The sequence below is a fragment of the Pygocentrus nattereri genome, chromosome 21 (assembly GCF_015220715.1).
Source record: "Pygocentrus nattereri isolate fPygNat1 chromosome 21, fPygNat1.pri, whole genome shotgun sequence".
Lineage (NCBI taxonomy): Eukaryota > Metazoa > Chordata > Actinopteri > Characiformes > Serrasalmidae > Pygocentrus > Pygocentrus nattereri.
This window is the reverse complement of record NC_051231.1, coordinates 27,623,474-27,636,569: the sequence shown is the minus strand read 5'-3', so window position 1 is coordinate 27,636,569 and position 13,096 is coordinate 27,623,474. Positions and strand designations below refer to the sequence as shown.

The 13,096-nt window shown below is 37.6% G+C and overlaps 1 protein-coding gene across 1 annotated transcript; it reads right to left on the bottom strand.

Moving 5' to 3' along the window:
• Positions 1-66: 66 nt before the first annotated feature.
• Positions 67-11,346, bottom strand: LOC108435664 (solute carrier family 2, facilitated glucose transporter member 9-like). Its single transcript, XM_017711664.1, has 12 exons — positions 11,302-11,346; positions 10,320-10,415; positions 8,972-9,132; positions 7,405-7,529; positions 7,144-7,273; positions 5,628-5,776; positions 4,762-4,949; positions 4,169-4,279; positions 3,935-4,036; positions 2,595-2,670; positions 2,367-2,494; positions 67-647 (listed from the first exon to the last, which is right to left on the bottom strand). Exons 1-12 carry the CDS (start codon positions 11,323-11,325, stop codon positions 465-467), a joined length of 1,473 nt encoding a protein of 490 aa, XP_017567153.1. The 5' UTR covers positions 11,326-11,346; the 3' UTR covers positions 67-464.
• Positions 11,347-13,096: the final 1,750 nt, after the last annotated feature.

Sequence of the window (13,096 nt, the reverse complement as noted above, 5' to 3'; positions counted from 1 at the left end):
GATGTAATGATGGTTGCTTTCTTAATTTAGCCCAGAGTGTGTCTTTAATTAAGTAGAACAGCAGAGTTCCTTCAGTAAATTCAAGTTTTATTTGGATATAAACTGGTAAAGATAATAAACTAGGACTGAGTATTATTATGTAGTGGAGAGATTTCATTGCTCAAGGCACAACAAATACAGGAGCTAAGAGTGTCTCCAAAGAAGGGTCTTTCTGCTGTAACGTGGCTTATCTCATAAAGTGCTTGAAAAAAATTGATGAGTTGAGCAGAATTTTACAAAGAAGGAAATAAATAAATACATAAATAAGTTCAGGGCAGTTCTGCCCCAGTATTGTGCAGTTCCAAGATACTACAATGATTTTATTAAATTAGAAAAATAAATCACTATTCTTCAAGTCTCATTTAGCAGTTCAGTAGTAAAGTGAACATCAGAAAATACTGAAATACTTCTGTCCCGTTTGTTTTTCACAGTCTCGTCTCCAAGCACTTGTCGTCAGTGGAAGAGCCGCATATTCGGATGTTCCTGAACTCCTCGGAGATTTCCAGTGGAGTTTTGCCCTTTGTTTCTGGGAGGATGAAGAAAATGTAGAGCGACGCGGCCAAACAGACGCATGAGAAGAGCATGAAGCTGAAGGACTTCAGGGCGGCCTGAGGAACACAAGACAACATCACATGAGCCTTTGTTCAGCTGAGCACAGCTGGAACGGTGCGCTGAAAGCTGGTCATTAGCTATTGTGCAGCAGCTTGTAAAGAAACTTCTTTCTGTCTTCAGTGCAGTGCGTAATTGTGAATGTGTAGGCACAAGACACAAGAACTTAACAACAGTCATAATAATGGACTCGGTATCTTATAGTAACCCTGCACTTTCTTATTGTAACATAGTACATCACATTGTGCTACAGGCTGCTGACAAATGAACACTAGAAAGGCTGAAGCTGTCGTTTTGACTGGTTTAAAGATTATTTTGGCAAATAAATAAATTCCATAAAGTCATGCAAAAGTTTGGGCACCCCTGGTGAAATGATGTTTTGTTGACTGAAGTGAAAACAAGCTAAGAGATACACTTCTGCACATTTTAATGCACAATTACTATTTACTTGCTGAATTTAACACTTTGAAATTATTTCACATTTTATATCTGTAAAGTGGTTGGTGTAGTGTAGTGGGTAACACCTCTGCCTTCTATGCTGTAGACTAGGGTTCAATCCCCCACCTGGGTAAGTACCCTAAACTATACCAATAAGAGTCCTTGGGCAAGATTCCTAACACCACCTTCGCCTACCAGTGTAAAATGATCAAATTGTAAGTCGCTCTGGATAAGAGCGTCAGCCAAATGCCATAAATATCTTGTTTTTTTTTTATATCACCAAATAAATTGAAATTGTGCATTAAAAGTAGCTGAAAACTTGCATATTTAAGTGTATTCTCTGTAAATGATGTACTAACTCATTTTCACTTTTAAAAAATCAACAAAAACATCATTTGACCAGGTGTGTTCAAACTTTTGCATTCAACTGTATCTACTGTTTGTTGACTCTTCTTAAAATGGGATAGTATTTCTTCCTTGTAAGACCATTAGTGGTCATTTTGATTGCATACATTAGACCAATTTGACCTTTTTGTCTCTGTGACAAGGCCGTGATATTGCTTTCTGCTACTTTATTTTAACATTGATCCTTTCAGAACCTGCTTGCCTCATCTGATCTACCTTCCAAAATATTACCCTCCAAAAGTATTGTCAAATAGTTTAAAATGCACGGCCCAGTTTTGAATAAAACAACAACAATAGAGAAGATCAGATCAGACAACATCGGCTATGGCAAGAAAGTTCTGAAGTTATATGAATGGAGAGAATGGAGAGTTATATCTGGATGAATATGAAGATGTGAACATGAAAAGCTGTCACTATGCAGCAAGCATTGCTTTTATGCATTCTTCCCACAAGCCATCACTCTGTTTAAAATATTACACATAAACAATATTCCAGTTTCTAAACTGCACTTCTAAATATATTAGTATATGGTATCATACTCAGCTTTCCATCCTCTGAAAGTACCGTCTCAGATCAGTGTTTATTCTAGCGCCTCACTCACCTGCCTTATTACCTCACTTATCCGACTCTTACCTCACTGATCCCTCTATACACTCTTTAACTGCTGCTGCACTCAGCACTTTACCTTAAGACACATACTTGTGTGTGTTTGTGTGTGTTTGTGTGTGTGTGTATGAGTGAGTGATGGTAGGAATGCATGTTTTATTTTTATATATTTATTTGTTTGTTTTTTTGTTTGTTTGTTAATGGTGGGTTATGGGTGCCTCAGTCAGTGATGACAGAATTTAAAATTGTGGTAATAACATCAATCTTGCCAGAAGGAAAGGGAAGATGAATCCTAGCACAGTGAAACCGGCCCACGTCATAATTCCAATGAACACAAACGCTGCAGAGCGATACGACTGGACAAATATCTCGTGGTTGAACGATGGCACCACCCCAGCTGTCAATCAAAAGACAGACAAGCAATTAGTGAATTGTATTAATGGCTAATGGATTTCCTAAAAGATATTTAAGTTTAAAGGTAGTAAAGGAGAGTTTACATGGTCCTCCCCCGAAACAGATGACAAAGAGGAATATGAGGGCGACGGTGCTGTACGGAGTCCAGACAGAGTAATCCTGATAATGTGACAGAGTGGGAGGGTATTGCTTAGAGATTATTAATACAGTCATCAAAGTTTGAACAACTTGACTCAAGTTACATATTGATTATTTAAGTGAGAGTTACAGAGCCCCTGATGGGATGTGGTGCATCAGATACTATTAGGTGAGCACCAGACACGATGTGGCGAGCATCCAATACTATGTGGTAAGCACCTAATGCTATCAGGTGAGCACCCAATACTATCAGGTGAGCACCCGATACAACAGGGCGAGCACCTAATACTATGTTGTGACCACCTAATACTATCAGATGAGTACCCAATACTATTAGGTGAACACCTGGTACTATCAGGTGAGCAACCAATACAACAGGGCGAGCACCTAATACTATGTTGTGAGCACCAGATACTATCAGATGAGCACCCGATACTATGTGGTGAGCACCAGAAACTATCAGGTGATCACTCAAAACAATACATCATTTGAACAGGGGCGTCCAAACATTTGCAACGATTTTGGGTGCCCCTGGTCAACTTAGACGTTTTACATTCTATAGTTTAGGATTTTTATTTTTCCTCAATATGTTCTCAGTATAACTCAGCAAAATAAATAAAAATTGTGCACAAAAATTTGGCATTTTTTAAAAAATGACATATTTGAGTTCTCTCAGGTGGATGTGTTAACTTATTTTCACTTACAATATAATTTGACCAGGGGTGTTCAAACTTTTGCATATGACTGTATGTTCAGAACTGAGATTTAATCAGATTATGTTCAGATGTTAAACAAAACTGAGCATGAAAACTCCAAGAATGACTTTTATTTTAACAACATGTTGGATAACGTTTTAAGTTATTCAAAATCTAAATTGCAATCTTTGATTCATTTTATTATAAAATGAGTCATGTTCAAAAGGGAAAATGTACACATCCTCTGTAGAACCACACAGTGCACACAACAAACAGGATTTGTAAAAATAAATCATAAAACATAAATTGTGCCCTGTGCAAAAATGATGGCACATTTTAAACATATATTTAAGGTTTCAACCTTTTTAGATTCTCTAATATAATGATATATAATAATACTTATTTTCTAATGGTATATAATATCTAACATTTAATTTGAACTAAAAATAATTTCTGCACTAAAATAAAACATTTCATTTTACCGGGGGTGTTTAAACTTGGAAAACTCAGTGCTCATGTAAATAACTGATCTATGACAGTATGGTTGATCTACAGCATATGAATGTGGTTGTTGGGTGAAAATCAGTCACCTTTAGCTCCAGACTGACTGTAATCAGTGCCATAATGACTGCCATGGAACCAAAACCTGCCCAAAGCAGCACTCTCCTGCCCACACGGTCAATCAGCAGACCCTGTGCATATAATATGTACACAAACACATAATAGAACATCATACAGATGCATACAGATCACACACTCACCTTTTAAATCTGTAAAGAATCTTTTGAAGGGTCAGAAATGCTCATTCTGATCTGAGAACTCACACATGTGATGTTGGTAAGGATTTCAGACACTCCCACCCCAAGTGTGACGTAACGAATCTTTTCGACAGGAATTCCCGCCTCCTGGAAGATGCTGAATGAAAAGACGCCGATCTGTGCAAACAGAAGAGAATAGATCAGAAGGCCTCATACTTCAATATGAACAACAGCACAAGAAGGTTGTGAGAGGACTTCAGTGATCTTTGAAATCCAGGGTCAGGTTTGAAAGTCTTGTTTTAAAAAGGGTGAAAACAAATGGGTGAGAACTGCCTGTATGAGCAGCAATGACTGAAACCTAGACTGCAAAAGCAGGCCATTCTGAATTCATCATGGTTATGATGTCATATCCATGGTTGTGATTCCACAATGTTTGCTTTTCAGCAGTTTAGTCCCCCACCTCTTTACCCTGAAGTGATGTGGAGTCTTGTTAAGGGCAAGTTATTAGAGGGCCCAATTACTCAATCTACCCAATCTAATGCCCTGATCCAGGTAATCAATTAATGTTACGGAAATAAACTATGGAAATATTACGGAACTCTCAAAGGTGGGAGATCACAAAGACCAAGAGTTAAGCACCCCTGTTCTAGGTTACTTACCACCGAGATGCCACTGAACTGAATAGCCCCATTGATGACGAATATACAGAGAAGTTGCCAGCGTATGCTCTGGTCCCTCAGCAGCTCCATCAGAGTCTTACTGTGCTCTCCTCCCAGAGACGCCTGCTCTAGCAGCATCTCCTCGATCTCCAGCTTATAGTCTCCCGGTCCCCACAGACACTGCAGCGCTGCAACACACACAAAAACATAAATATACACAGGTACACACATATACACACAAAAGCACATGCAAAGGTTCACACAGCATGTATGCATACAGTAGGAGAAAACAAATATTCAGACATTTTTGTTGTTTACTATGAATACAGTGCAGGTATCAACTCATAAAAATGATCGTAAAATGACCACATACAAACTTCACCAACAGTTTTGTTATTCATCAGTTTCACCTTTGGCATATGTGTACAATTAAACTCAATGTCTGGCACAAATATGTGTAAATATCAAGCATAATAGACCAAATCTGCATGTTTGTAAACATGATGGTTGACTATACATCCTGGTGGATAAGTTAGCTGTATTTCCAGGGGGCAAATATATTTGCTGTTATGACGTAACGGTAAGTTTTCCTATAGTTTAACAACCTGATAAAAAAAAGCTTCACTTGTGGTTAATTACACAAAACTATTATCAGCATCCCCTATAAAACCAATAATAAGAATGAAAATAGAAAACATCAATAACAATCTTTTGTGCACATGGCAAACCGGTTCAAAAGTACTTTTTGTGTGTGTGTATGATGCACAAGACGTATGCTCAAAAACAGCTTTTTCTAGATGAGGCTGATTCTTTGAAAAGTAAAGACAGATCAGTTTTGAGAGACTTGTGGAACTTGATGTAAATACCTTTTTTACACTGTTCAGTGTTGCCCTTCTCTATCAGTAAGTATCTCGGGGCTTCAGGGAAGAAAGGCAGCGTTACCATCTGAATTATGGAGAAAAACGCTGGGACGCAGAGCAGGATGTTCCACCAGTCCTCCCGACCCAGGATCTCACTGGGAGACAGGCATAGTGAAGTATTAGTACATTATGGTACATTATACATTCGTGTTGAGTAATAAGTGGCACTGGAGAAACATTATAACTGGAAAATACATTGTACTCTGTGTTTTTTAACAAAAAAGCCTAGAACAAATATTAATTTTCCCTCAATTCATACAGGCATTATTACAGTTGTATCTGTAAAAATCATTTGTGTTTCCTCCATCTGAAAAAGAGAAAATTCTGCTTTCACAGTGTGTTTTCAGGCCTATCCATAGAAAAAGTTATATTATTATTAAAATCTCTTTATAATAAGGAATCTTGCTATCTTAGCTTAACTATTTCCAACAGCTCTTCCTCAAGGTAAAAAGACCACAGAAGGTCAAACCATCTCATATTAGCTTAGCATCTCTTCAATATCAACAGCCATGACGATTTTATAAAGCAGTCTACTTCTTAAAGAACTACTCAACAGCTATCCCTCTGACTAGCCAGCTACCGTTCGCTAATATTAGCAAGCTAGCTGGCTTTGCGCACACCTGGCTGACATTCATGTCCAGCCTACTGGTAAAACGCTGTGGATTTCTGAGGAACTGTAGGCTGACACAGGTTAAGTTAGCTCACATCTAATTGGCATCAAAACATCATCAAAACATTACTATTCAGATTGAACGGCAAAGCTAAATGCTAGCAAACATTACGGTAGCTTATTGTCCATATTAATCAATATTGTCTATATTAACAATAATTCTGTACTTCATTATTTGGTTGAATATGATACAGTGGTGTCTTAACTGAATACCTTTTTGAAACAGCAAAAATAAGGAGTGGCTGAAAATATGCCTCAGCTACATTAGTATCACTGTCAGGGCAAAACCTTGCATCTCCATTTTGACCTAATTTGAAAATAAAAGTTGCCCTTTACATTGTCTTGAAATTTCTTGTTCAACGGACCAACAGAAATGGTCCAATATTACTTGGAAAAAAATATTTCTCAATTTACTTCCTTTAAAAGTTAAGAACATTTTTCCTTCACCTGTAAAGTTTCCTTTTTGGAGATACGAGCTCCCGTTCTGACAGCAGCGGTATGCAAATGGACCCATTTTTCAGTTTACTAGAGCATTTAATGTAATAAATGCATAATATTTAAAGAAAAAGTTTAAAGTGTAGTTTTATAGTCGCTCCAAGCTAACATGCTAGCCACAAGCTAACATGCTAATCACAGTACAACGGTACTGTATGATGCAAGAGTTTATTTCCAACACTAATGTCATCAAACGTATAATATTCAGATGTATATATACTTTAATAACGTGAGTTTTGTGTTACATTAGGAATGGAATTTCTCCAGATAGCTCTAAGAATAAAAGGTAGGCCTCACCTTAAACCTGCAAACTGCCCTGTCAGTTTTCCAACAGCTTTAAAGAAGGCCACAGTGAGTGTGACCATCCCTCTTATTTTCTTGGGCGAGATCTCTCCAAGGTAGATGACATGGAGGTTCCCACCTAAACCTTTACAATCAATAACAAGCAGAATCATTGGAACATGGTGACAAGATAAACTGAGTGCAACTGCATACTGAGGAATCTGAAATGTCTCTACATTGGTGTTGTAATGTAAGTAGCAGGTGAGAGGTGCTTACCTGAGGTGAAACCAAAGAAAAAGCGAGAGATCAGGATCATCTCGAACGATTTTGCAGGTTTGCTGATGATCATGATGCCTAAACCTACAACATTGATTGCGTTGTTCCAGATCATAGCTCTCTTTCTGTGAGGGAACAGAGACTATTTTGTAGTCTCTTCATTATTAATCTTCATTATTACACTTTTGCAAAAATTAGACCTGTGAAATAAGCTTGTAAAATGCTTATCTGCTGAGAAAATTTTAAAGGAGAACTATTTTTCAAATTTTCTGCATTATTTTCTCAGTTATTGGGATCTTAAAGTCATTCGGAGTGGTTTGATGTGAAATGGTTCAATCTAGAGAAATTTACAGACTCAGATTTCTTTACAGTAGTGGTGATTGGAACCAGGGGTCATGACGTCTACAACACAAATATACTCATTTTATTTACTATCCAACACCACCAGTGAACCTACACATCTCTTGAGAGGGCTACCACATCTGTTTATAGTAACAACTGACCTTTATTTTCAAAGTTCAGCTTCAGATGTCTAAGAAATTAATGACTGTGTTATATTACACTTAAGGTCAGTTTCACAGACACAGGTTAGGCCTAAGCATGGACTACAGAAAGAGTTCAACTGCACTTCAGTCCAAGACCGTTAAGGTGGAACGGGACAATTCGAAAGAGAAGCCGACATCAGGAAACCAACTGTGGTGCTTATAAATGTGAGTGATGTGAGCGATGTCGAAGCTTCTAACCCAAATTGGAAGTGAATTACAAACTTTGTCGCAACTTTTATTGCCAAGGATCAGGGTCTGTTCTCAGTCTTTGAGAATGTGGGCTTTCGTGCTATGCTGCCCACTTTGGAGCCAAGATTCAGTCCAAAGACACGGCGATCTCCCTCCCCCTCCATCTCTCTACAACCAGACCAAAACTGAATAAATCACTTCCATTTGGTTTATTAATACAAAATGTTGGAAGTAAATTAATTATGGACTATTGCAAATTCTTTGCTATTTACAAAGTTGTCACAGATTGAAAAGAAGAAATCCTGTATAGAAAAAAAAGATGCATCGATAATCGTTTTATATATCGCATCGCAGCCTCTGAATCATAATCGAATCAAATTGTGGGGTGTCTAGAGATTCCTACCCCTAAAAATATAGTCCAAACCCACCAGTGAACCAACACGTGCTTTAAGAATTTCTATATGTTAATAAAGCTAAAATAATGGCTAATTGGAAGAAATTAATTTTCTTTGGGGCTCAATGGTTTTTACACATCATTTTTCAGGTCAAAACCTTCTCAAAACTATCATAGAACAACGCTTCTGATGTCATGCAGTGTATTTATACCCATTTTGTTAAATGGCTTTCTGTGAGGGAGAATTTTACAGGCATTAAATATTTTGGATGCCTGGTTCCCATCACCAGTCCTCGGTAGGTTTCTCTAGAACAGCGCATTTCTCATTTCCACTCTGATTGACTCTATTTACATTTGAACCATTTCAACTATTATGCAGACATTTTGAAAAATCAGTGGAAGTACAACTTAAACAGAAAAATTATATAGAAACTCTTACCTCCCCAGTAGGTTGGTGACCCACCGGACACTGATGGAGCCCAGAAGTCCTCCCAAAGCGAAGACAGACACTATAGCAGACCATATGAATGTGACTGTGTTCTCTCCTGGAGCTTCTCCATAGCGCTGAGCCCAACTGCTATTTATAAAGCTCTTAATGAACTTTGGATGGACACAGCATGAGGAAAGAAGAAAATTATGATCTTTTAACTCACAATATTGAACATTTTGCCAGAATTATCTTTGCAGACTGTGCCAATATTTCCAGAAGGCAAAGACTTCAATATTTCACAAATAATATTACTACCTCAATTCCAAAAAAGTTGGAACGCTGTGCAGAATGTAAATAAAACCAGAATGCAATGATATGCAGAGCATTCAAAGCCTATATTTGCCTGAAAGTAGTAAATCAAAGCTACACGCTGGATAGAAGGGTATAAAGCCCCCCCACCACTGGGCTGTGGAGCAGTGGAACTGCATCCTTTGGAGTGATTGGGCTCCATCCAGTACATTTGAGATGAGTTGGAGTGACCCAGAGCTATTCATGCAACCCAAGCACCTGACTTCACTAGAGCTCTTGTGGCTAAATGCAATCAGATCTTCACAGCAATGTTCCAACATCTATTGTAAAGCCTTCCAAGAGAAGTAGAGGCTGTTACTGCAATAAATTCCCTACAAACAACCAGGGTTTCATTAGAAACGTCAGATGAAGAGCTGCCTACAAACTTTTAGGCATATAGCGTAATATATTTTGCAATAAGGGTTTATTTACATTGAAGTAACAGGCCCTGAGTTGCCTCAAAAGATCTTTAAAGGGATGTTAAGTCCCTCCTTCGTCATAAAATGTAATCTCAGCCTGTTTTGGGGTTCCTCAGCTGAACCATGCGTTTTTTTAATATCGTCGAAGATATTTCAATAGAGTTTTTAGCTATTTTTATTGTGGCAGTTTTACAATGTGACAGTGAACAATGTTTTAGTTAATCTGATAATCTGTTATGTAGGTAATTTGATAAAGCTACAGGGAAAAATATTTAATCATATCAAATTATATTAGTTTCCATTCCGCAGTCAGGATGGCTGCTAAGTGGCCTGCAGAAAGAAGTTGTATATAGAATCATACTTTTAAGCATTTACAGTAAGAGTACTGAGTAGGAAAGATTATGTTTGAGTACAGAAATCGAGTAATTAAATAATAACTGCATCAAATTCAGGATCACCTCATTCTCTGAGACATTCTGTAAATTTTGGTTAAGGTCTTTTAAAGCAAAATACCAAGTAGAGTCAAGGCCTCTAGAAGGGCTTAATTTGTTCGAATGCTTATATAAGACATATATAGAGTAATAACTCACTGGAGATGGTGAGCTAATCAATGTGTTGTGGCATCCAACCTGGAAGCATCCGCCCAGGCCAAGAACTACAATAAAGAGTAGGGCTTTCCCACGAACCTGAAACAACAAGATTAGGATTAAAACACACCACTTTGGCCAGAGGTGGAAAAAGAACAGAGAAAGAAAAAAGAAAGAAAGAAAGAAAAAAAAAAAATATATATATATATTTTTTCTTTCTTTCTTTTATCTTTCTCTTTTTTCTTCTTTTTCTTTATATATATATATATATATATATATATATATATATATATATATATATATAGTTCCATTGACTTACATTATTTTTTTTTTGTCGGTTTTGATCCGACAGCAGCGTTTTATATATGTTTATATTGTTTTTGCCGTATGTTTACATTTGAACAGTTCTCTGACCGCTAGCCGAAAATGAATGACCATTTTGCTAGTCTATGTGTCATTTTCATTGACAATAAAATAAACAAAACAAACAAAAAACAGGACTTTTAATAGCTTGCTTTAGTTTTCAACTGGTTGAAACAGACACCTCCATTGACTTTAAGTGTTACAACGGGGGTACAGAACTCTTGTCCTGGAGGGCTGGTGAACAGCAGAGTTTGGTGATTTACCTACTCAAACATGCCTGATTGTACTAATCTGTTAATTGGCAACTTTAGTGGCTGTGTTTGAGTAGGGAAACTTCCCAGCTGTGCTGGACATTGGCCCTCCAGGACCAGACTTGTGCACCCCTGCGCTACGATAATCGAGGGGCACTTCCAAAGGCTTTGAAACAATGATGAAATTCACAAGCGCTTTCTGGATTTATAGGAGTAAATAACAAATGACATTATATCATTAATATAATCACACTGTTATATTTCATCATTATCTCGCTTGCTGGAGCTGAGCCAGATTAGCTAGTGTAACTAGTGACAATAAATTGGTGAAAAACAGCTTGAAAGTGTTAAAAAACATGAAGTTGGCCTACCAGTTGTCTCAACAAGTTGTCCATGTCCGTCCACTTGAACCTCTGTGTTAGAATGATGATTCATGTTGACCAAACAAATGTTAACGGTCTGTTAGTCATCTACGGTGATCAGATTAATTTTTACACAATTTGAAAATCTCATGATTACATCATGTGGGGCAGTGCAACAACCCTGCAAGAATGGATATTAAACAGTGTTCTCTATCTACTTTATGCTCACTGTATGTCTGATAGTTTATAGACACCTGCTCATCCAGCGTTTCTTCTGAAATGAAGAGTATTAATAGGAAGTTTGTCCTCGTCTGCTGCAGTAACAGCCTCCACTCTTCTGGGGAGACTTAGATGTTGGAACATTGATGTGAGGATTTGATTGAGCATTAGTGAGGTCAGGTATTGATGTTGGATGAACCCAAAGGATGGATGGAGCTCCCCCACTCCAAAGAACGTAGTTCCACAGTTCCACACCCTAATGTTGGGGGGCTTTCTATCATTTTCGTCCTGGTTGCTGGAGGGTACTATCCCACTGACACCATGGTAGTCAAAAGAAGAATCAACAGAAGTCATGATTTGGTGGGGGGCTTTGTATCCCTGTTGCCAAGGCATGGTGTTGGGCATGTTGACCATAGGCTTAAGTGTGGCTATTACTATTGGTCAGTGCTTTTCTATGAAGACAAGCTACGAATGTGCAGTTGATTTCTTATGGCAGCAAAAGGGGCACCTTCAAGTTGCCGAATTCACTAAACAGAAGGCCCACAAAAGAATTTGGACACTTTAACCATTTAATCATTAGTAAAGTTCAAAGTTCTTTAGTTTAATTCCTAACAGGTTTAACAAAATGATGATGTTTCAAAACGATGGTGTCTTTGTGTGGAGAAAGCCTGGAGAAGAAAGCCAACCAGACTGCTGTACAGTAAAGCACAGAGGTGGAAATGTCAAAGTCTGGGTCGCTTTTTCTTACACTAGTGTCGGTGAGCTTTTGTACAGTGACTGGAATGGCCTGTTTAAAATAAATGCCACTTGGTTTAACATTTTGCTTTTTACCACAATGAACTTCAAATGACTAAACAGTTTTTGGGACAACTGTACATATTATTTACCTAATTATGTACCAATATCACAGGGATTTGCAAATGAAACTGTTGGCGGGTACAAGCAAAAGTTTCATTTTGGATTTATTTACTGTTTATTTTTATAAATTTAACTGTAGGCAAGTCACCTAAATTTTTCTCCTTTTCTGCTAGCAGTAACTCAAAATTATAATGACTTATATTCCCAAAATGATTATTTTGTCTTGAAACATTGACCTAATGTCTCAAAGCAATCATTCAATATTGACTTAATATCTTGAAATAATGACTTGTTTTGAGATTTTGAGATACTATGAGCTTTTAAATTTGGGCTATTCAGTTTCAGGAAAGTAAATAATTGTTTCGGGACAATAAGTCACATGTTATTTACATTATATTACGTTATTATTTGACCTTGTATGATATTATTTCAACATTGTAAGTTGATATTTTGATATTTTCTGCTGCCAGAAAAAAAAATCGCTTACCTGGTGAGAATGGGGTTCTACTGAGCCACGAGTTAAGTTTCTTATAAGTATTTTGGCGACAGCCATGGGGTGTGCAGCCAATCAGGAGCTGGCATGCAGGGAAGAGGTTGCTCTTGTTTATGTTGTCTGTTAGTTTAAAGCTGTGTTATGTGTTATTCTGTGTGTGGGTGTGTGTGTGTGTGGGGGGGGGTCATTGGCAGTGTAAAATATGTGGTTGGTGGTGACCTCCCCATATGGGCA

What these genes read in the sequence shown, in the direction of transcription:
- LOC108435664 (XM_017711664.1), bottom strand. Translation starts at nt 11,325, where the DNA reads ATGGACAACTTGTTGAGACAACTG. An exon ending in GTCACCAACCTACTGGGGAG is followed by an intron (nt 7,530 to 8,971) that starts GTAAGAGTTTCT and finishes GTTCCCTCACAG; the next exon opens with AAAGAGAGCTATGATCTGGA. An exon ending in CTGTTTCGGGGGAGGACCAT is followed by an intron (nt 2,495 to 2,594) that starts GTAAACTCTCCT and finishes TTTGATTGACAG; the next exon opens with CTGGGGTGGTGCCATCGTTC.